Source organism: Vanacampus margaritifer, chromosome 8 (assembly GCF_051991255.1).
Source record: "Vanacampus margaritifer isolate UIUO_Vmar chromosome 8, RoL_Vmar_1.0, whole genome shotgun sequence".
NCBI classification, from domain to species: Eukaryota; Metazoa; Chordata; class Actinopteri; order Syngnathiformes; family Syngnathidae; genus Vanacampus; species Vanacampus margaritifer.
The window spans coordinates 14,111,582-14,133,098 of NC_135439.1; the positions used below are offsets into that span (position 1 = coordinate 14,111,582).

General features: G+C 38.2%; 3 protein-coding genes and 1 long non-coding RNA gene across 5 annotated transcripts; 2 read left to right on the forward strand and 2 right to left on the reverse strand.

The window, feature by feature from the left end:
• Window positions 1-123: 123 nt before the first annotated feature.
• Window positions 124-8,840, reverse strand: LOC144056549 (peroxisomal succinyl-coenzyme A thioesterase-like). Of its 2 annotated transcripts, none has more exons than XM_077573465.1 (11): window positions 8,763-8,840; window positions 6,456-6,662; window positions 6,093-6,192; window positions 4,210-4,400; window positions 3,968-4,140; window positions 2,493-2,609; window positions 1,795-1,880; window positions 1,607-1,700; window positions 1,459-1,539; window positions 1,240-1,375; window positions 124-1,129 (listed from the first exon to the last, which is right to left on the reverse strand). In XM_077573465.1, exons 2-11 carry the CDS (start codon window positions 6,658-6,660, stop codon window positions 1,029-1,031), a joined length of 1,284 nt encoding a protein of 427 aa, XP_077429591.1. In that variant the 5' UTR covers window positions 6,661-6,662; window positions 8,763-8,840; the 3' UTR covers window positions 124-1,028. The 2 variants fall into 2 exon arrangements, with proteins under 2 accessions (XP_077429591.1, XP_077429592.1); XM_077573466.1 differs by lacking the exon at window positions 8,763-8,840 and adding an exon at window positions 8,270-8,454 and having other exon boundaries at window positions 126-1,129.
• Window positions 8,841-10,640: 1,800 nt separating this feature from the next.
• On the forward strand, window positions 10,641-13,820 carry sys1 (SYS1 golgi trafficking protein). Its single transcript, XM_077574449.1, has 4 exons — window positions 10,641-10,806; window positions 11,548-11,797; window positions 11,894-11,961; window positions 12,624-13,820. Exons 2-4 carry the CDS (start codon window positions 11,636-11,638, stop codon window positions 12,862-12,864), a joined length of 471 nt encoding a protein of 156 aa, XP_077430575.1. The 5' UTR covers window positions 10,641-10,806; window positions 11,548-11,635; the 3' UTR covers window positions 12,865-13,820.
• A 925-nt stretch (window positions 13,821-14,745) lies between these two features.
• LOC144057161 (neuritin-like) lies at window positions 14,746-21,365 on the reverse strand. The gene is made up of 3 exons (XM_077574469.1): window positions 21,124-21,365; window positions 18,553-18,706; window positions 14,746-17,801 (listed from the first exon to the last, which is right to left on the reverse strand). The coding sequence occupies exons 1-3, from the start codon at window positions 21,173-21,175 to the stop codon at window positions 17,567-17,569; spliced, it is 441 nt and encodes a 146-aa protein (XP_077430595.1). The 5' UTR covers window positions 21,176-21,365; the 3' UTR covers window positions 14,746-17,566.
• LOC144057162 (uncharacterized) lies at window positions 16,726-18,742 on the forward strand. Its single transcript, XR_013295173.1, has 3 exons — window positions 16,726-16,925; window positions 17,478-17,935; window positions 18,543-18,742. It is a non-coding gene; the product is annotated as an uncharacterized LOC144057162 (long non-coding RNA).
• Window positions 21,366-21,517: the final 152 nt, after the last annotated feature.

The window sequence follows — 21,517 nt, forward strand, 5'->3', positions numbered from 1 at the left end:
TAGTGGATTTTTTTGTTCTTGACTTTAGAGCAGGAGGGCGGGCCGTGGTGCGTTCTTGTCCAGGTGAGCACAAGCAAATAGGAAACGGGGGCGTGTGATGTGGACAAGTGCAAATCAGACCTTGCAAGGAAACATCTTTACAACATTTGCAGGTGTGTCTTTATAATTTGAATATTGTCATAAAAGTAAATTTATATCAATACTATGGTAGGAAAAATAGAGCTACTTCTGGGGATGATAACTGATGACTGAATTGAATGATATTTATTGATTTATGACCACTTACACAAAATAATGTCAAATATAAGAGCTGGAGCAAATATTCCACCTGACACAAATGTTCATTTTAATTGCTATGTTTATTATTGGGATTATATTTTTCGCGGGTGCAGTACAGTTTAATGAGAGTGGTGCACAACAAGTTAGTGAGCATATGTAGCTAAATGAGAGTCAAGATTAACTCATTCACTGCCATTGACGGCTATAGACGTCAAAAATTCATTTGAACTATTTCTATTAGTTTAACATTTTTTTCCACTTTTGTTAACAAGAGTATGAAAACGTACATTTACATTAACTCATGACATCATGATAACAACATGTCATCACAAATTTTATATCTGTTCTAAATGTACAATAATAATAAAAAGGTTTTCATACTCTTGTTAACAAGTGGGAAAAAAATGTTATAGAAATAGTTCAAATGAATTTTTGACGTCTATAGCCGTCAATGGCAGTGAATGAGTTAAAAGATTTAATAATAAATCAACACTCAAAGTAAACGCTTTGATAAATAAACCTGTGAAAAATAGCTGCAAATTACCTCATAAATATTAGCAAACTATTTATGACAGTCACAACATTAAACCATACAGTTATTTCTTGACTGGGTAATTTTTCCCATTTATATCGTACGTCATTAGAGATTCGTTCATTGTCTTCACGAGTGAACATCTCTTTGTGGTGTGAGCTTTTGTTGCATGGCAAACTTTGCATTTCATTTAGATAGCATCAGATGCAAATTGCGTTCACGCCCTGAGATTTGTATCCAAAAATTCCAGGGTTTTCCTCCAAGAATCTTCCTGTGCAGCAGCGTGGGGTGCGGTGTGACCCCCCCACAGAGCGAGCACTGCAGGAGAAACGCAAAAGGGAAGCGGTCATTTATTTTGACCTTACACAGAAGGACACCTGTTTGAGTATCTTACACATGTAAACTAAATAGTCATTTGGACATCTCACTTTTTTCTGGTTTTATTCTCCACAAAGATAGTCTTGAGTGTGGCGTGTAAGGGGGTTCAATCAGGTGGCCAGCGCCAGGATATGACAAGCAGGTATACAGGTGGGATTTCCCAACAGTTTTCAGGACATTTTCAATCTGAAAAGCACGAAAATTGAACTGCGTTAACTTCAAATGTGCAGCCAACTCTACTGAGAAGTGGTAAACTAATATAGATGTACCAGGTTTGAATTCTCAGTACTTGGCGAATTTTGGTCATCTTCACCTAAAATGTACATCACTGGACAGGCCAGGTTCTCTATCTGCAAGGATGAGACACATAAAAAAAAATCTATTCTTTTGTACTTACCAAGATGTTCTTCACATCACCTTCACTTGAGTTCCAGGGGAGTAGTTGTTGGGTGAAGACATGTCCTTAAAACTGAGATAGCCTTCCTCATCCCGTGGCCAAAATCTCTGGTCGCTGAAAAACAATGATTTCAAAGAAAAGAAATAATTTGCCCCAACCAGCAACGATTTGTTTCTATGACTTAAAATGTAAACTATAACTCAAATACCTTTCAGATGCTTTAGGCTTGCAAAAGATTTGTGTGAGGCCCGTGTTGCTTCCTGCTGGGCCATTTATACAAACCAAACAGGATGGCTGGAGAATAGAGTGAAGTTTTGGAATATTAGGCAAACACCATAGTCAAAATCTGGTTCATCATTGCCAAAATTGCATCTTGATGAATGCTCTATGTAACAGTAGTAGGTGATGTCTGGTCGGTTTTGGATTTAACTTTTCTTTCTTTTCTTTGATCCTTCCTCGGGTCTCCTGACAACGTCACGACTCTAGCTGGATTCTGAAGTATTCGGTTTAGGTGAACGGTATAGGATTTTTAATAGGTTTTAAGTGAACTAATGAGTACACACTCACACGCACGCACATGCACATACACACGCACATACAAAACAAAATTTTAAATAAAAAATAAAAAGAGAAAGAGCAATGATGATGACATGTCGAATCGATAAAATTCCTGAATGAACAATACTGAGCTCTCTCAGAGAGAGAAAAAAAAAAGAATGCTCTATGCAACAATTTGCCCAAAAATATTGATAGCCTTTTTTATTTGACTGTTTATGATTGAAACAGATTAACACCTTAGCCGTTCACAATGGGTATTTCTGCAAGCCTCTGGAATAGTTTTCAGACTAGATTCGGGTTCAATTCCCACACGTTAAAATATGGTACTGTATACAAATGTGCACCTACATTTACATCAGAGTTAGTGGCCAGGCGGAGTCCTAGGTAGACTCCATAGGAGAGACCAATGATACCGATTCGATCGCCACAGATCTGAGGATGATTCTGAAGGATGTTAAATGCTTTCTGGGAAAAAAAAGTAGAAAAAATAAAAAAGGAACTTTTAGACAGCTTTGGTGATTTAATGAATGAAGTTCTGTTAACTCGTTTGGAAATACCAATGGTGGGCATGTGCAGCACACTTTGTTAAAAACTGTTATATAATGATTGTTCAAGTGTAAATGTGTTCCCCAAAATTATGGAGGACCAAAATTGCCAAAATTCAAAATAAATAAATAAATGAATAAATGACTAAAAGTGAAAATAAAAAAAGATATGAAAAAATATAGTTCGAAAATTAAATAAAAAATAATGAAATATAAATGGAAATAAAAACAACAACAAATATACATATACATGAATAAATAGATTTATGTTTAGTTTTTGAATTATATTTTTTATAACCGTTTTTATTTTCACTTTTAGTCATTTATTTATTTATTTTTTATATCCGTTTTTATTTTCACTTTTAGTCATTTATTTATTAATTTGTGCCGTTATGGTCCATACTGCCAGGACGAAATGTTATTCAAATGAGGTGGCGGTCCTGCGCGTGTGAATACTCCGCCGTTGCAAATTTACACGCTTAGGACCGCCCCCTCATTTGAATAACATTTCGACCTGACAGTATGGACCTAAACTGCCAAAATTCAAAATAAATAAATGACTAAATAAATAAATATATTACTTAAAGTGAAAATAAAAACAAAATATAAAAAATATCATTCAAAATTTAAATACAAATGTATATATATATATATATATATATATATATATATATATATATATATATATATATATATATATATATATTTTAATTATTATTATTATTATTTTTTCCCATTTATATATATTTTTTAATTACATTTTCAAATTATATATTTTTATATCCGTTTTTATTTTCACTTTTATTCATTTATTTATTTATTTATTTTGAATTTGGGTAGTTTTGGTCCTCCATACAAAATACCTCAAAATACAGTCATTAATAGCTAAACCCCTGACAACAAAAGTGAGTACACTCCCAAATGAAAATGTCCATATTGAGCACAGTTAGTAATTTTCCCTCCGTGTCGTGACTCGTTAATGTTACAAGGTCTCAGATGTGATAAGGGAGCAGGTGTATTAAATTTGGTATTACAGGACTGGACTGGCCATTTGGCATGCAGGACAGATGCCCGATGGGCCAATGGCGGGCTTAAGTCAAAATGCCAGGGGCGATTTTTTTTTTTTTGGGTGACAGTCCAGCTCTCATGGCAAAGACTCTCTTAAGAGTTGAAAAAACAATGGTTGCTTTACATAACGATGACCATGGCTGTACGAAGATTTTCAACATCCGTGAAACTGAGCCTTGCTCTAAAGGGAGTCTAACTTAGACATCTTGCCTTCATATATCCATCCGCAGCGTTAATATCTAGTTGGACCGTCAGATCTTTGTGTTCCATGTAGGTGATGCTGAAGCTGGCAAAGCCCCTGGATGCAAACAGGGACGAGCGGTACTCCACTAGTCCTCCACCCATACCCCACAAGTCCAGCATGGCTGGAAATCTGCCTGGGCCTGCCGAGAAAATGCAACAAGATCAGAGAAAAAGAAAAGAGTCAAATTTGTGGTCAGGTTTGTGCTCACCTGGCGGTAAGAATAACGTTCCCACAACTCCATTTTGGCGAATGTCTATTCTTTGAACACCTGGTGCCATGTACCAGCGCTCAGTGGTTACAACAGCCAGCACAGCTATCTCTTTCTCTCTGGGAGACACGTGACCATCCAGTAAGGAAATGTCCACTATCAGTGGAATCTCCACATTCTTCTTCCGTAACCTTGGCAAAAAATATTTGTCATTTTTGAGTCATTCATGGCAACAATAACAGTATGACATGAGGTATTGAAAGTCCTGTACACAATAGGTAAAAAATACATTATAAATAAATGCAAATATTAATTTGTTACAAAAAAGATACTAAACGAATTGAACATAGGCAAGTTCGTGATCCATTTGATTTCCACTTCTAGAAATGTTAAATGACAATATAATTTAAAAAAAAAAAAAAAAAAAAAAAAAAAAAAAAAAAGGGGCGTCAACCCCCCAAAAATTTCTTAACACAGCCCCACTAGTCTAAATACGGTATTCTGGATAACTCATTCACTCCCAGCCATTTTCACAGAAGCAATCCCCTTTACTCCCGACTTTTTTACTGGATTTTGACTGATTTTGCAAGGCCCACAGAATATTGTGTCCTATTGCTATTAGCATTAGAATATAGTTAAGCTTCATCATTATTCACAGATCTATTTAAAAATGTGAATAATGAGCTTGGCCCCCGGTTGATCTATTTTGCTCTGCTGTTGTGTACAATTGTGTTCTTTTCTACCCATTTATGGCAACATAACATCATTACATAATATTAAATCATTTCACATAAAATGTTTTTTAATAACATTTAAAAATACTGGGATGTGTTGAACAGATTTTCACCAAATTCTGTACTGAAGTTGATGTAGATGTAATTAAACAGTCTTTGAACATGTTGTGGGTGGTGTGGCTCAGTGGTAGAGTGGACATCTTGCAACCTAGTGGTTGTGGGTTTGATCTCAGGCCATTGTGACCACGTCAAAGTTATCCTTGAGCAAGATACTGAACCCTCAATGGGCTCTTTGCACAAATCCACTACTTCTTGAACTCAGTACCACTCAATTTCCTGTCTTTCATGATTGGACAAACTGATTAATCCAGGTGTGCCTGACATCAGTAACCACGACGACAATGGCCAAACACACCTGGATTAATCAGTTTGTCCAATCATGAGTGACAGGAAATGAAGGAGTGGTATCGAGTTCAGGGAGTAGTGCAGGGGTGGCCAAGTTCGGTCCTCGAGAGCCACTATCCAGCCTGTTTTCCATGTCTTCCTCCTTCAGCGCAGATGATTCTAATGATCAGCTCAGCAGCAAGCTTTGCAGAAGCCTGACAACGATCCTGATCATGAATCAGGTGTGTTAGTGGAGAGAAACATGGAAAACAGGCTGGATAGTGGCTCTCGAGGACCGAACTTGGCCACCCCTGGAGTAGTGGATTTGTGCAAAGAGCCCATTGCGCCTGATGCTGTGCCATGAGTAGTCAAATGATAAGCGCTTTGAGGACCTTGTAAGATGGAAAAGCACCATATAAATAAAGTACCAAGTACCCTTAATCATGATGTTTTTTTTCTTATAATTTATATATATTATTATTTTTTTTAAAAGCATACTATAATTGTTTTTTTTTTCTTCCTGGAAGGGATTAATGCATTTCCATTCATTATAGATGATGACGATTGTTTAGACTAGTTACAAATGTAGTCATGAAATGACTTGAACTATCTCAAGGCACCATTATTTGTATTATTATTATTTTTTTAAACAGGCATCTATGATCTAGGCTGAATTTTAATGATAATAACCTGAAGTTGTGGCATTAAGAAGCTAAGACCATAAAACAAGACCACTTCAAATGAGATGTATTTTTGTCCACCTGCCTTAAATTATCCCTTTCCCCAGGTGCTGACTGCAGGCCCCAGAAAAGTCCCATTGGCTCACATCCCAAATATGACCCGCCCACGGAATGATCTCGAGCCACTGTTGAAGGCACAAGAGAGAAAAAGGTCAGAAGAAGCTTGACGGAAGCTTGAGATTAATATTGTCATTTTAGCTAATAAACTTAAATCAGTGTTAATGAACAATTATTGAAAATAACTACATCACAAGATTGAGGTTTGTGCAATACACTATTTAAGAATCTAAAACTATGCTAATCATGTGTATATATGTTTCAGTATGAAAGAAATTTCAAACAGACGCACCATACTGTCAATTAACAGTATGTGTTTGGCATGACTTACAGTTGACAGTGCCATCTGCACTTGTGTTATAGTGGCCAAAAGCTTCCCACAGGTCACCATCCTCACTACGCATTTGCGCGCACAATGTCACCGGATGATGCGGTGGCATAAAGCCTGCCTTTATGCTGATTGGGTCGTCCACCAGGCCGCGGGCTGGAGCGGCTGTTAGCACAGGAGCTGCACTGGAACTGGTCCTAAATGGCATCACTGGTGGAGACAAATATTTAATATTCAGAGAGTGTGGCCAAAATGATTCAGGTCCTGTTTGGAGGAACGGAATAGCCATGACATATGGGGTTCCTCAAGGGTCAGTCATTGGACCCCTTTTGTTCAGCCTGTACATTCTACCCTTGGGTCACGTTTTTTTGTAACTCTAATGGTAACTATGACTATACTGTGCCTATGTTGACTATGGCTATGCAGATGACACGTATCTAGCAGTTGTGTCACTGTGTAAAACAAATAAAGTACGGAATGAAGCAACATTTCTTTCAGCTAAACCAAAACAAAACAGACTGATTTTGGCAATAAAGAAAAGAGAATTGCTGTCCAGTAAACCCTTGGGGTCCTGTTTTTGGAGACAAATGTAAAAACTGGTGTATCTTCATTTTGGTGCCTGGGCAAGTCAAGTTTACCATGTTTGGGAATTTGGCAGATCATGTCATGCCTAGCTGGGCGTACTGGCTGATTGAGGACATTTTCTATTACACGCCCCCGGCACACCTGACAATTTGGTGACAGAAAGTAGACTAGAATTTAGACCAGCTAAAAGCAGGGCTAAATAGTGGCGTAAGGGTGTAACACGATTTTACCCCCAAGACCAAGTCTGAAACTTTGCTTTGCTGAAAGATTCAGATCTGATTTTCAAATCAAGCACTAAAACAGCCTTTTACCAACTGAAACACATCCAGAATGAAAGGTTGCATGCTCCAATCATACGATACCAGGAGAGGCTTAACTATGCTTTTTTCTCCAGTAGTATATTTCTGATGGACTCCCTCAAAAGAGCAGCTCATCCAGAATGCTTCAGCTCGGGTTCTTCTGACCAGAACAAAGGCTTTACAGTCTGCTAAGCAGCTGTATAATTTACTTTAACTCATTCAACCCCCAAAACATATAGTTTAATACTTTGTCTTTCTCTCCCAAATACGCATTTACACTTTTATTACAAAAAATCGGCCAGCAGGTGGCAGCAGAGTATAAGAGATTAGCCAAGACCATGTTGCCACAAGCTCTTTTTGACTGTTTTCACCAGGAATGTGAATATTGATTGAACTTAGCTATATTCTAATGCTTATTGCTGCAAAACGAAAACAGATACAAATATACCCTTTGTCCTAATAAAAGGTTTTGGTAGGTTCCATGTTTTGATAGCAATAGAACACAAAATTCTGTGGGACTTGCAAAATCAGTCAAAATTCAATAAAACAGCCAGGAGCTTCACTGAAAATGGCTTGGAGTGAATGAGTTCAAGTACTGGTACTGGTGTATAAATTACTAATATGAGCATCATGAGGATCTATCCACATTTCTGGAGAAAGTGTTGATGTCAATTGTGATTGAACAAAAAGACATGAAACTTTGGCATTGGCGATTTACAGTATTTGTGTATCCCAATAAGGGTCCACATCACAATGCTAAACAGTCCACTCAGTGGCATGTGACACTTAGTAGAAGCAGTCCAAACAAAGAAATCAAGAACAACATGAACTCATCTTAAACCCGAGGCTTGTACTTTCTCTCCAGCATTCATGAATATTAACCTTCTGTGTCAACACAAACATTTGTACCGTAAGCTATCTGTATTTTCTTACCTACAGTCCTATGCATGCAGCAAGGTTTCCTGTGTAGACCAACACGTGGAGTCATCTGCTTTGCTATGAGATGCCGGTATACTGCCACTCGTACCTGAGACCCGATCATTATGCTAAGTCTGTCCTGGAAACCGACATCAGTGGAGAAACAAGAAACAATCCTGTGATGTATTTTAACTGCTTTGAACAGGATTTACTGTGCCCGACTGAGTGAACGATCATATCTTGGGGTTAATATCCTACATGACTTGAAATGAACCTTGACCCTTTACTTTCTGTATAGTAAAGAAAAAAGATTTCCCGGATTTAATATATTACCAATTTGACATTCTGTATTTCTCAATTACATTTATATCTGACCTACGGCGGTACTCTGTATGGTTATTCACAATACAGTTTTGTTGGACTCATTACAATTATATAAACAGTATGCTGGATTTAGTTTGCGTGCAAAACCAACACCCAAATGTACTGGATAATGCCAAAGTCTTACCTTGACCGTATTCACCAAAGTTGCTTTGGTCCAGATGTTTGGTTAGGCTTATCAGCAAAATTCAGCTTCACTCCAAATAGTTTTGTGTGTGAGACCACACTTGTCAGTAAGAGAACTGTGCAGAACCTGTTTTAACGTGTCAAACTATTTAATAGTGGATAAACCAGTATCCATTTAGTGTTCATCATACTGTAAATTACAATCACAGCCTTTTATAAAAATGTGAGCACATTTGGAAACACCCTTAGAGTGTACTTAAATATATCTAAGTTTATTTTTCGAGTGTACTTATGCTTGTACTAAAAGTAAACTCCTTGGGACTAAATTGGCCCATTTTAGTACACTTAAAAAGTATGAAAAATAAACAAGTCACTCAAGCGTTGAGGAACAAAACGTCCAAGTGTAAATATTATTCTAAAACTGAGTCTATTTGATCCCAATCGAAATAGTGTCAAATTTTCCAAATGCACTGTGTACTTAAGCATACTTTCAAGTATAGCCTACTTTATATTATATTTAAGTACACTATTAGGACTTAATTAAATTAAATTAAATTAAAAGGGTTATTCTAATAATTTTTCAGATGCTAGTCATGTAAAATTTCATATATGTTTCAAATAAACATTTAGAAAGTAAATATGTGTCAATTACTCAGTATAGGCTACTACACAAACAAAACTTTCACTTCAACTATATACTTGAACTCCACATAATTGCCCTTTTTTTTGTTGCTGCTATAAACCTTTCACCCAACAAATGTAATAAAATAACATTGATTTTATTTTTTTAATCGATGAAAAATACCTCTAAAATGAACATGTAAGGCTTTCCTTTTCCTCAGACCTCTCCTGCTCTTTTCCATGGAGATTATGACTAAAGAAAGCTAATATGAGATTTAAATAGTTGATATCCTTGTGCAAATGTGAACGTTGATATCTTACTGTAGAAATATAACATTCTGTGTCTACAGTAGTTGGACATTAGTGTAATCCCAAAAGTTATGTGGTGCAATCAAAATGTAGTGCGACCACAAATAAATACCATGATACAATAAAATATTTTAAAAGTACAGGTACATTCTAAGTACTGTATATACTACAGTATGTAAACTTTTAGTATATTATATGTTTCAGTACACTTACAAGTAAGCTACAATTAACATTTACTTGGTGGAGTTTACTTCCAATAAGTACAAGAAAAGTAAATTGGAAGTACTTTCCTAATTTTGAGTGAAAAGTGAATTCAAAAGACAAATCACATAGACCAAATCACAAAATGGCCAAATAAGACAATTATTAACAAATGTCAAACACTACCTGTTGCATCATAATGAAATGTGTTGAGATACAATAATGGAATGTGTTTTTGCTTCTCTAGAGGTAGCTGATGGGTACCAACTGGCAAGCAGAATGCAGCTTTGATGGTCATGGAGGCAAAAACTCGGGCGCGGGAGTATTTCGTGAGGTCATATAGAATGACTTCCAGTCAGCTTTGAATAAATTTGGGTCCACCAGCTGATGTCTTTGGAGGGGGTAGCACCAGTAACACTGTGTATACTGAGTTGTTGTGGGGAATACTTTAAATATATCTTCAATTCCATCAACACGCCAACCAAACTACATGTGTTTTGTGGACTTCAGGGAAGTCCATGATACCAGGATGTTATGTTCAGAATGTGCATACGTCGAATAAAACTATTCACTGGCTAATTAATTTTGACACAAACAAATAAACAAAGAAAGAAATAAAGAAAAAAGAAGTGACTTAAAAGGAACTTCTTCGGAAGTCGTCATGTAAATAATATTTTAACAGGAAACCTGTTTGCCCGTGAAATGTTTTATTCTGACAGACCTCACTTAAGATGCAAAGTTTTCTTTCCGGTTCAAGAACGTTTCCGGTTCAGCATTATGACTTGACTTGCGTGTTTTGGACTTGTCTGGTTGGAATGTAGGCCTGGGTCAGATCTTATCAAGCTAGTAAGGGGCGTAAAAAGAAAGTCTTTGGATTACAATGATCGGTCAGCTTTTTCAGCATCAATGACCAGGTTAGTCCCGTTTTTTTCTGGCCTTTTTAATAAGAGGTTCCGGTTTTTCTCATATTGAATAACCACTGCAACTTGTCGCAATATTCTGTGTTGTTGTACAGCTAAACCAGAGTGAGACGTACTCGCTGAACTAGGTTGTACTGAAAGTCTCACAGTCGCATTTTAATGTATTGTTCGTGGGTGTTGTTTTGAGTAGTATTTAGTGTGTGTTCGTAGCATTTGCTAACTGTTGAACGCGTTGTATTTACCATTCGTCTAGCTAGCTTCGTTCAGGTCCGCGCAATCATTTTATTTCGTGTTTGGTCGTCGTAATTACCATTTGTTGTTTAGATTAAACGGTATTACAAAATCGTAACTTTCTGAACACGCTGCCAATGTCCATAAAACAGTGGCAGTGGATATTTTTGCCGTGACCGGCAACTCTCCTGCAAGCGTTATTTTGCCGAGAACGGCTCTGATTGGTCAATCGCCTGACCTAGTCATGCACTGGTTGTTGTTGCTGCTTCACCCCCTTCTGTCTTTTCCCAAAGTTTTCATTTTGTTTTTCTACCGATGATATCGGCGTTACCAGTCTAATCATAACCATCAGCATGTAAATGTAGACTGTTAAGAAATTTTGTAAACAACAACTACAAACATGTCTTTTAGCCAAAGGGTCTGATTTACAATTGGGTTGGAAAAGAATGAGCATGTGAGGGTTTCTATTTAACTCGTGTTTTTCCCCTCCTTTTTTTTCTTCAGATATTAAAAATGAAACACCGTGGATGGCACGTCTGCTAACAGCCGGGCCAGATAGAAGCTTCCATTGGATTTGCACTTTGAGTCCACAATGGGCAGCCACTTCCGAAGCTACATCTGGGACCCTGTTCTCATTGTGTTTCAAATTGTGTTGATGCAGTGCATCTACTACAGCTTTCTCGGCTTGTGGTTGGCAGGAGTGGACAGTCTAATGTCAGCACGTGGATCATTAGACCAGATCTTCAGCTATGAAGTGAGTGGACTTGGTTTGAACCCGTTAATTTTTATGTATTTATTTTGCTGTGTTTGTACGCCTGATGACACTGTTTTTATTTTATATCTTTGTCAGATCCTTAGTTTTTCATCGCTGCTGGGCAGGCTGTCATTGATGGCGTTCGTTTTGAACTCTCTTACCTGGTGAGGCTTTTGAACCAATTAACCCTTACGCGGCTACAGTACAGTTAGCCTGAAATTTTTGGTTAATTTATATACATATTCATATAAAGAAAATTATACTATTATAATAGATTCTAAATTCACATTCAGCTGTAATTTAAAGCATGAAAGTGAGTTTTATTGGTTTTTGTCTTCTTTTTTTTGTGTGTAAAATGGGACTGAGTGATACACTTGGGCCCCTGCAGAGTTTCCTCTCCCCCGTTATACAACAAAAGTTCCCAGGGAACTGGTTCCCTTGTATTAACTTATTGGGCAGCACTCTACAGTGCAGATGGACAATGACCTGAAGCATATGTTGAAAGCAATATATAAAAAAAAAAAAAAAAGAAGAGAGAGAAGTTATTTTATTTATTTTTTTAAGTCAAATAAGTGGGATTTTATGCAAGGGCCAAGCCAATCACCAGACCTGAATCTGGTTGATTATGCATTTTACTTAGTGAAGAAAAAACTATTACTATGTTGCAAATTCCTTTGTGGTCAGATTTACAGGCAGAAAGATGAGAATAGTGTCCATGTCTCAATATTCATGGACCTGACTGTAATCATCAAATAATAATAAAATAGTACTTTCTTGGTTTTGGTATATTTATTGTGAATTGATAATGATTGTATCTTTGCTGCAGCGCTCTGGGCTTGTGGTTCTTCATCCGCCGAGGGAAGCAGTGCCTGGACTTCACCGTCACGGTGCACTTCTTCCATCTGATCAGCTGTTGGATCTATAATTCTCGCTTTCCCTCCACGCTGTCCTGGTGGCTGGTCAATTTGGCCTGCATGGTGTTGATGGCCGTGATCGGAGAGTACTTGTGCATGCGGACTGAGCTCAGGGCCATCCCGGTCAATTCTGGACCCAAGTCTAACCTTTGAATTGTTTTCTTGTCACACTGGCTGAAAATGGGACAGTTTGAGTGAGAAGAACTCCTCTCACAGGAGGACAATCGCCCTGTGCCTACGAAAGGGAACATGGCACATACATCGGACTGATCTTTCTAGATCGGCTCTACATTAGATGGCCTATTTATTATTGACTTTGCATTAAACTATGGATAGTTTTCTCTCTGCAGCCATTAAGACACTTAAAATGCTTGTCATAGAGGATGTTGGCTGCATCTACTCTGTGAACTCGATGTGAACTGCTACGTTTTATTTCTTGGTTATTTTTTGGGGGGGGAAACAGTGTAAATGTACTTTCAGTTAAAAGTTTGTGTGAAAGCAAACATTGGAGCGAACTACTTAAAAAAATGCTAGTTAACAGGTGAACAGAGAATTCAATGTACAAACATGCTGTATTTAAAAATAAAAAGTAGTCTATAATTGAACTTCAATGTACGAGGAAAGGTTTCCACTTTCAGTCTTACTATTACCCTCATGGTCCACGTCAAATTGAACTTAAAAAAAACAAACTTTTTTTTTTTTTGCCAAATGTGTTTAGCATTTTACACAGCAAGCATTTGTTTCCCTCCACCCTTGTCATAATATATTATGTCGACATGATGGCCTCTTTGGGAGGGCTTTGTCAGCTACCAGCTGTGCCCTGACAGCACAAAGTCTCTGTTCCAGAAAATGCTGTCAACTCTTTGAGGAGCTGCAACATGGGAAATATCATTTTATGTGAGGCACAAATAGTTCAGGAACGGTTTTAGCATTCTTATTTTGAGCTTTTAAAACCCTGTCTGAATGAATTAAGTTGCTCTGTGCTAAGTGGTTTGATGGTACAGCTTTACATCTATTTTGTCTCTCTCTCTGTTTAAAATTAAAGATGTAATTTAAGTCATAAAGTAATGAGAATAAAGTTGTGATAATAAAGCGTTAAGCTATTTTAAGATTTGGGTTGTTGGGAGTTTTTTTTTCTTCATAAAAAGTTCAATATTTTGGAAATGGCCTCTTGGATTTGTTTATTCATAAAACTGTTTAGTGTTTTTGACACATATTTAATGACGTTAAGAGTGTATCCATATGATAAATTCATGCCAGTCTATATAGAAAGATTGCTTACATTTTTGTGCAATATAATGAACTTCAACTGGGGGGAAAAAAAACACTGAAGACAACTTTAAAATTATGACCTCATTTTCATGACATTATTCTTGTAACTTAATTTTTTTCCCATCATAATTTGACTTTTACATTGCTGCCGTGATATTCTTTCATACAGTTATGGTCAACACATGTATTTTATTTTTTTCAAATATCCATTACCGCCCTGCATCTTAATATAACATAACTCTAGTCTATGTGTTATTTGAATACAAAGAATCTAAGAAATTGACCTATCTTGATATAAAAAAAAAGAAGAAGTCTGTTTTTAATAAAACACTACCAATTCACATTGGCTGAAGGAATGTGATTCTTAGTCAGGAAAGGTTGGAAGATAATTGACGTCTGCTTCAGATGCCAAAGCCTATCTATGGTCTTCAAATGAGTGGTGAAGTGCAACCGTGCTTTCGCTCTTCTGAAGAGGTTCCACCTCAGGCCATGATCCTTCATTTTCTTCTACACTGAACGTGTCCAGGTGGAAAGAAGCAGATGGGAACGCACAGACGGGTGGAAATGTGCTTGTTATGGTCCTCATTACCAACACTTGGCTAGAGGGGAGGCTGAAAACAGAAAATCTGTTGTAAATGAGTCATAAAACGTCTCCATTCTCTCTTGACCCATTTCCTGCTGATTGATTCACTCCGATACTGTTCCATCACTTTTGCTTCCCATCGTTATTCCTCTTAATATATCACATACTCGAGCAGCATGTTTAGCAGTGCTGGTGCTTTATTACAAACACATGACTTTGCCATATATTGCTTGTATCCTATACAGTCTCGTAAATAGTGTGCTTTTCTAGTAGCAAACAAAAACATAGATATTGAACTTGGTTGTACATTCAGAGGTTTACCCTAAATTCAAATCATTTTTTATGACAAAAAGGTTCATGCGCTCTTGAAATACACACGCAGGGATACGAGTCCTCTCTGAAAAGTGACCTTACATATTGCTCATGCTTGAGGACAATTGGATTTCTCACTACTGCATACACACAATGGATGACATCATGCTAGCACCTGCGCAACGTTAGAGAATAAATAGAAACAACCAGAAGGATCATGCCGATAGAGGAGAAGGGGGGGTGCAGGGTGGGTGATGGATGTGATGAAAGGGTGCCGATGCGCTGCGGGGTTCGACTTCTATCTTCATGCACTGACCAGTACTTATTTACTTGAGGTCAAATCATCAAATTCCCCATTGGTCTGAAGCACCGTCACAAAACCGTCATGCTGTTATATGATGAGAGAGGTAACAGGAAAAAGATGAAAATCAACTGTTGGTCGAGAGAGCATGTTGATATTAAAAATAGATAGTGCTTCTCATTACCAGTTAATTTATGAGACTGTTTTGTTGGTGTCAGTGGATCAATAAATGCAAATGTCCTAATTAAAACCGCGCCCGTGGTAGTTTATTGACCAGATGTGTCAAATAGTTTGGGTTGAGGCGTAGAAACAAATATACTACCAGTCTATAATAAATATATGTGAAAATTAGATACTGTATACAACAAAATGTAAATGAATGTGTCAAGGATTTCAATTGAGAAATGTAATATTTGATTGGTTTGGTCCTATTTTAAATCCTGTACCTAATTTATTGAAAGTACTATGCTATCTTATATAAAAATTGCATTTTGAAAACACTTTTGCATTACAAAAGCAGCTTCTATTGCTTTGACTATTACATATTTGACTTGGCCATGTAAGCACCTAGAGAGCAAATACAGTTAAAAAATACTATAGGTGCACAAAATCAAACACTTTTTGGCATTTCAGAAGGAATCATGGAACTTTGTCCACAATGTGTTGTGAAAAAGGGTTTGGTAAAAATCCTGATTGTCATGACTAAATTGTACTAAAACGAGGGTCTCCACTTGCTATTTATTTCAACTAGATTCTCCCTTTTGCAGGAAAGAGTTCTTTCAGAATATGTCTTTCATTTAAACGTGTCCCCGAAGGGCACTGAATCAAAAAATATTAATTTGATAAACTAAATTGTATGATAGCATTCAGGAGGGCAAGTAGTAGTTGACATGCCAATAATAAATTTAGGCTAATCCTCTTCCTGAATTCATATGAATGATTTTGAATTTGATTTAAAAAAATGCTGCTAACATATATTGTGAGAATGGGCACTCATTATTATTATTTTTAAACAGGCGAATTTCATGAAGCGATTACAGCTTTGTGTTAAATAGGGAGAAGAAAAGATGCTTAGCTTAGTTTAGCACAAAGAAGTAGGCAGGGATAGCAAATCCTGTTTTACAAATTTGTTCCCAACAGTCTATTCTCTTCATTTCCTCACATTTTTACTGGTTGAAACTCTCACAGTATTGTATATGGATTATTATTATTATTTCCTCATCCAATCAGATTTTTGCCTCTATGTGCCGTCATGTCAATCTAATCTGGCCAGCAATTTCAGAAACAACTGGCTGAAGCAGTATAAACGACTAGCAATTGGACTGTTTTACCTAGCTAGCTGGCCCACAAAAATGTTTAATAATCAGCATGTCTGGTGAGTGTAATGTATTTTATAAATTTTTTGTTAATGTTTTTGTCACGGTCTATGTTGTTTTGATTAGGCTACATCAAGTTTTGCTTTGTCATGGTTTTCATTGTGAGCCTTTTTTAAATTCTTGCTGTTAGGTTTTTGTTTCCACCTGTTCTCGTCAGCCCGGTCCCTTGTGTCAACCAATTAGCTCCATCATCCACTCGTGTCTTGTCAAGGTGCTCCTCGTTGTCTCGCCATTTGCTTGTATTTAGAGTAATTTCTTGAGTATAATTGTTGTTTTGTCGGCTGGTGTTGTGCTGTGCGTCTGGAGAGTCTGGCAACTGGAAGAGCTAGCAGCTAGCAACAGCTAGTTCCCATACCCATAGTGACGCAAAGTAACTATTTTAATCTTTGTTTTTATTTGAGGGAACGGGGGGATTTTGTCCATTTTTTATTTTTTTATTATTCAAAGTGCCTTGTTCTCTTTTTGTTCTTTGGAAAATAAATTGTGTGAAGTTGTGGGTGCTCTTATTGCTTTTTAGCATAGTTGTGATGTGAATGTGATAGTGATGGTATTACGAGGTGGATTAAGCAGGGTAAGGCCGCACTGGAGGTCCAGGTAAAAAATGCACGGCACAGCCACTAATAGGAACCATACGCGCAAAGCTAAGCTAGCTAACTGTTGGCAGTAGCATCATATTGAGCGTACAGAATAAGAGGAAGCTATTGCTAAATTTTGAACCCTTTCTTTGACTTATATTGATCTAACTTGACAACATATGATACATGGTGCCCTCAAAACAAATACATTAAAGCTTTGCTTTAAAAATAACGTCATTGGTGGGACCACTATACCTTTTGACAATTTTATGGTTTGATTTCCAAGATTGTTTGACTAACTACAGATATAGTGTCAAAATAATCCTTGTTGTTTTCCTTGGCTTTAGGTTGTGCTTGGGAAGACTGAGCTTGGTGGAACCTCAGACAGGCATCAATCTTCCTCATCTCCTTCCACCCCCCGCTTCAGCGGCCGCCTTTACATGAAGGACCATCTGGGCCCGGTGGTGAGCAACATGGCCGTGAGTGGCAGGGTCAGCGCCGCAACAGGTGAACTCATGCTTGGAGATGAGCTGGGGCTACACAGGTCAAACAAGCTTCCCTGGAAGCGCATCTTTCTGGAGTCCTGCCTGAGAGTCTCCCAGATGGAACTGACCTCCTGCTGGCAGTCGGACAACGCCGTCAGGGCGCACGTGTGGAAAGCTTCCCAGTGGCTGCGGCAAACAAAGAATCATCAGATCAGTGCTGCCAATCAACTGCCATATTACTCAGAATTCATCCCTGCTGGCTGTCGCGGATTCATTTACTTGCCAATAATCCATCACGGCTATGGATACAGTGGCTCGCAGTAAGTCAAATTGAGCTTTAACTACCATGGCAACCGCTTCCGAGAGAGAAACAATATCGCAGATGATATTGCGAGTGGAAATTCTTCAACAGAAGCCTCGGGTGTAAATCGGTGTCTACGCCGGGGTGGTGGAGTGCAATAACAATGACAAAACAGTCCCTGGAATTTCATTACCACTGCAGCAAAGTCATAAATTATTTAGATGAGTGGCTCAGTGTCTCGGCACCATTCAAATCTGTCTTCATCCTCTTGGATGATGGACTGGGCTCTTTGCTTTTGTCACGAGATGCAGACGCGTTATTTTGCTCGGTCATGAATCATACTCAGAGTAATGAAATATATATACTTTCCAACCAATTGCGCTAGATCCAACATAGGAGCTGCATCAAGAATTCTCCCTTTTCAAACATAATCATTCTCAGTTTGTAAAGCTTGTCATTTAAAAAAAAAATCTTTATAATAGTGGTTGTAGTTCACAGTATTTGCCTCTCCAATGCAGCTGGAAAAAAAATACTAATAAAAATAATACATCTCGGTATAATGCTGTGTAGTTCTACACCTTGTCCGATTAGAAATTGTCTTTACAATTCCTCCATTCTCATATCAGGAATCGTCACCTGCACACGGCCGCCACTCCTCTCTCACTGGTCACGTTTTCCTGATAGTTGTCCATGCTCTCCCCCAGCTCCAGGACACAGTCCGAGAAGTCCTTGTAAACGTTCTCACAATTCACATCGGACGAATCTACCAGCACGGAGATGGACAGGAACACTGAAATGCACATGCAGGTGACATCTTGTTACCACAGAGAGCCTGATCAATAAAGCAATGATTAATCTCGCAGTAGAGTGGAATGTCTTGGCAGTTGTACAATTATGACTTTGAACACAAACCAACCCGCTCTAAAGTCACAAACAATGCGCTTTTTCTGTTACTTTTTGTGAGGGTGCAATGAAGACAAAGAGGAAAAGAATAATTTAACTCAGTGCGATTTGAGAAAATAATACGCAAATCTCTGGATACTCAGTAACCTCCGACTCCAATAACAGTTGAGAGGTTCTGGGTTCGAACCTCAGCTCAGGCCTTTTCCCCCTTGTTTTCAGGGGTTTTCTCAAAGTATTTTGGCTTCCTTCACAAATGCATAGGTTAAATAAAGAATCTAGTCTAATTGAAGACTTGTGTAAATGGTCCATATAGGCATGAATGTGAGTTTGATTGGTTGTTTATTTAGAACTATACCCACCACATGGCCACCTCTCACTTTTCAACTGCGATAGGCTCCAATTAACTCATGAACCTAATTAGCACAAATGCTATAGGATGCCTGAACGGTCAATAAACTGCATTTAAAGTCCTTAGAAAGTGAAAAGAAATATGTCTGAGAACTGTTGTTAACAATCCTGCTAAATATGAAATATTGAATCATTTTCTAGGCCTTCTACATTGTGACTAGCCACATGCTAGCTCGTGAACTAACAGGCTTCCTAGATTCCTCTCGGCCGGCGGACAGACAACAGGCGCCGAGGGTGCTTGGGAATTTACAGTATAGAGAACAGACCCGGTTCTCTGTAAATTGTAGCATCTAGCTAAAATGCATTTTTTGGGTAGGGTGAGCATATTCCCATTTCCAAAAAAATAGGACACTTGCCCCCGGCCTTGAAATTGTGGCACCAGTCGCAGTTACACAGTGTACTTCACCTCCTATTAGTCGCGCAATGCCAACCGGACATCATGAATTTATAAAACCCCCAGACGCCCGAACAGGATGTAAGAAAATGGTTTCTCCTCCTAAAAGAGGCACGTTTGGTCACCCTAATGGGCATATAACGGCACCGTAAGTGGTAGAAATGGGCCTACTAATAATATCCAAGTACAGTAATCCCTCCTCTAATGCGGATGTTTCGTTCTAGACCACCCATATAATAAATGAAATTCGGAATGTTAAAATACCCTGTTTAAATATTATTATATATATATTCCCTGAGCATGTTTTTTTTTACAACAAAGCTTTTTTTTTTTTTAGGTCTTTAAACAAACTTTTAAAATAACCCAAACACAGAACATATTACGAGAGGGCAAAAGCATTGGGAAAAAGACACAAATATTGTACAGTACATGCAGTGTAACAGTGTACCACTTCCTCTATGTGTTTACAGTAAACAAAGCTTTTTTTTTTGTGCAAACTAACAAACTTAACTCATCATCTCACAAGAGAGTAATAATCATGCCCAAATTTGTACAAAATAAAGTCAACCTACAGCCATTGCCCGTCGCTTCTTGTAGGCATAAAAAGCAGGATTGACAGGGAATTACATTGACTAACGTTTAGCAAAAACTACGCTGATGTGATTGGCTTGCGCCCAGTCCAGGGTGTAACTCGCCTCTTGCTGAATGGCAGCAGCCATATATAGACTCCAGCTCAATGACAACCCTGATTAGGATAAGTGCAGTAAGAAATCTGATTGATGTAAAATTGTCCATCCATCAATTTTCTGCCTATAGCTCTTTGTCCTCTGTAGGGCGACGGATGAGTATTGGAGCCGATTTCATCTTACTTGGGCAGGGACCGATACGACCACGAATGGTTGCCAGCCAATTGCACTTATCGACCAAATAACTGTTCACAGGCACATTCATGCTGATGGTACATTAAAACCAGAGAAACCCCATGCAACATGTAAACTATACAGCCAAAATTCGAACCCAGAACCTCAGAACTGTGTCAACAGAACTACCACTTCATTTTCCTGTCCTTTTAGACAGTGTTTGTTGAAATCCACGAGTGATGTTTCAATGAAAAAGGTTGACTGAGTTTATAATCCTTTCCTAATGTGATACACATCACCGCATGGCACTTCTAAAGATCCCATACATAAATCATTAGAATTCAATCAGTCAGTTGGGCTTCTTCAATCATTTGCATTTCACCCACCCCCAAACTTGTCCTTAAGATGACATATTTAGAAAAAGGTTAATAATAGTAATTTTAAAAAAGCAGTGAGGTGAATTTAGGAAAACTTGCATGGATTGTCCGTCTGTCTCTCTGCGTGTACTCCATCGACCACATGTCTCAAGTAACATCCCCGTCAGGCGTGTACAACACTGATGTCACACTTATGGCTGCACGCAGCGAGATAAAAAATAAATACATAAACATGACAGCACGTAGGTAGCTAGAGATGTCTTACCTAAGGCAAAGCCGAGGATCTCCCCGATTTTGGTCGACGTGAACAATCCCATGTCATCTCATTTCACTTCAAGCGGAGAGGCGATCGTGAATCGGATTACAAGAAAGGGCGCTCATGAAACTGGACTTAAAAAAAAAAAAGGCGCTGGGCAAATTAGCTGCCCATATTTTATACGAGTCGTGCATCAGTACAAAAAGGGTGGCAAAAAAAAAAAAAGAAACACTCGGTGGGTGTGTGCATGAAGCCCTTCCCTGCTCCGGTCGAGATGACGTTGTCTTCCCCCCTCCGACGGGCGCTGAGCTCATCGTCGGACATCCCCCTCCCTCCTCCAACCCTCCCTGCCGATGCCAACCTTGATGCATCAAAAATTAAGCGGTCTGATTTATCTGCTTAT

Coding starts and splice junctions, on each gene's coding strand:
- LOC144056549 (XM_077573466.1), bottom strand. CDS start 8,378: ATGATCGGGTCTCAGGTACGAGTGGCAGTATACCGGCATCTCATAGCA. Junction 1,701..1,794: donor AAGCCTAAAGCATCTGAAAG/GTATTTGAGTTA, acceptor ATTGTTTTTCAG/CGACCAGAGATTTTGGCCAC. Junction 1,376..1,458: donor GTACTGAGAATTCAAACCTG/GTACATCTATAT, acceptor CGTGCTTTTCAG/ATTGAAAATGTCCTGAAAAC.
- sys1 (XM_077574449.1), top strand. CDS start 11,636: ATGGGCAGCCACTTCCGAAGCTACATCTGGGACCCTGTTCTCATTGTG. Junction 11,798..11,893: donor ACCAGATCTTCAGCTATGAA/GTGAGTGGACTT, acceptor TATCTTTGTCAG/ATCCTTAGTTTTTCATCGCT. Junction 11,962..12,623: donor GTTTTGAACTCTCTTACCTG/GTGAGGCTTTTG, acceptor TCTTTGCTGCAG/CGCTCTGGGCTTGTGGTTCT.
- LOC144057161 (XM_077574469.1), bottom strand. CDS start 21,175: ATGGGATTGTTCACGTCGACCAAAATCGGGGAGATCCTCGGCTTTGCC. Junction 18,707..21,123: donor GATCCTCGGCTTTGCCTTAG/GTAAGACATCTC, acceptor TGTGCATTTCAG/TGTTCCTGTCCATCTCCGTG. Junction 17,802..18,552: donor GGAGTGGCGGCCGTGTGCAG/GTGACGATTCCT, acceptor TGTTTGCCGCAG/CCACTGGGAAGCTTTCCACA.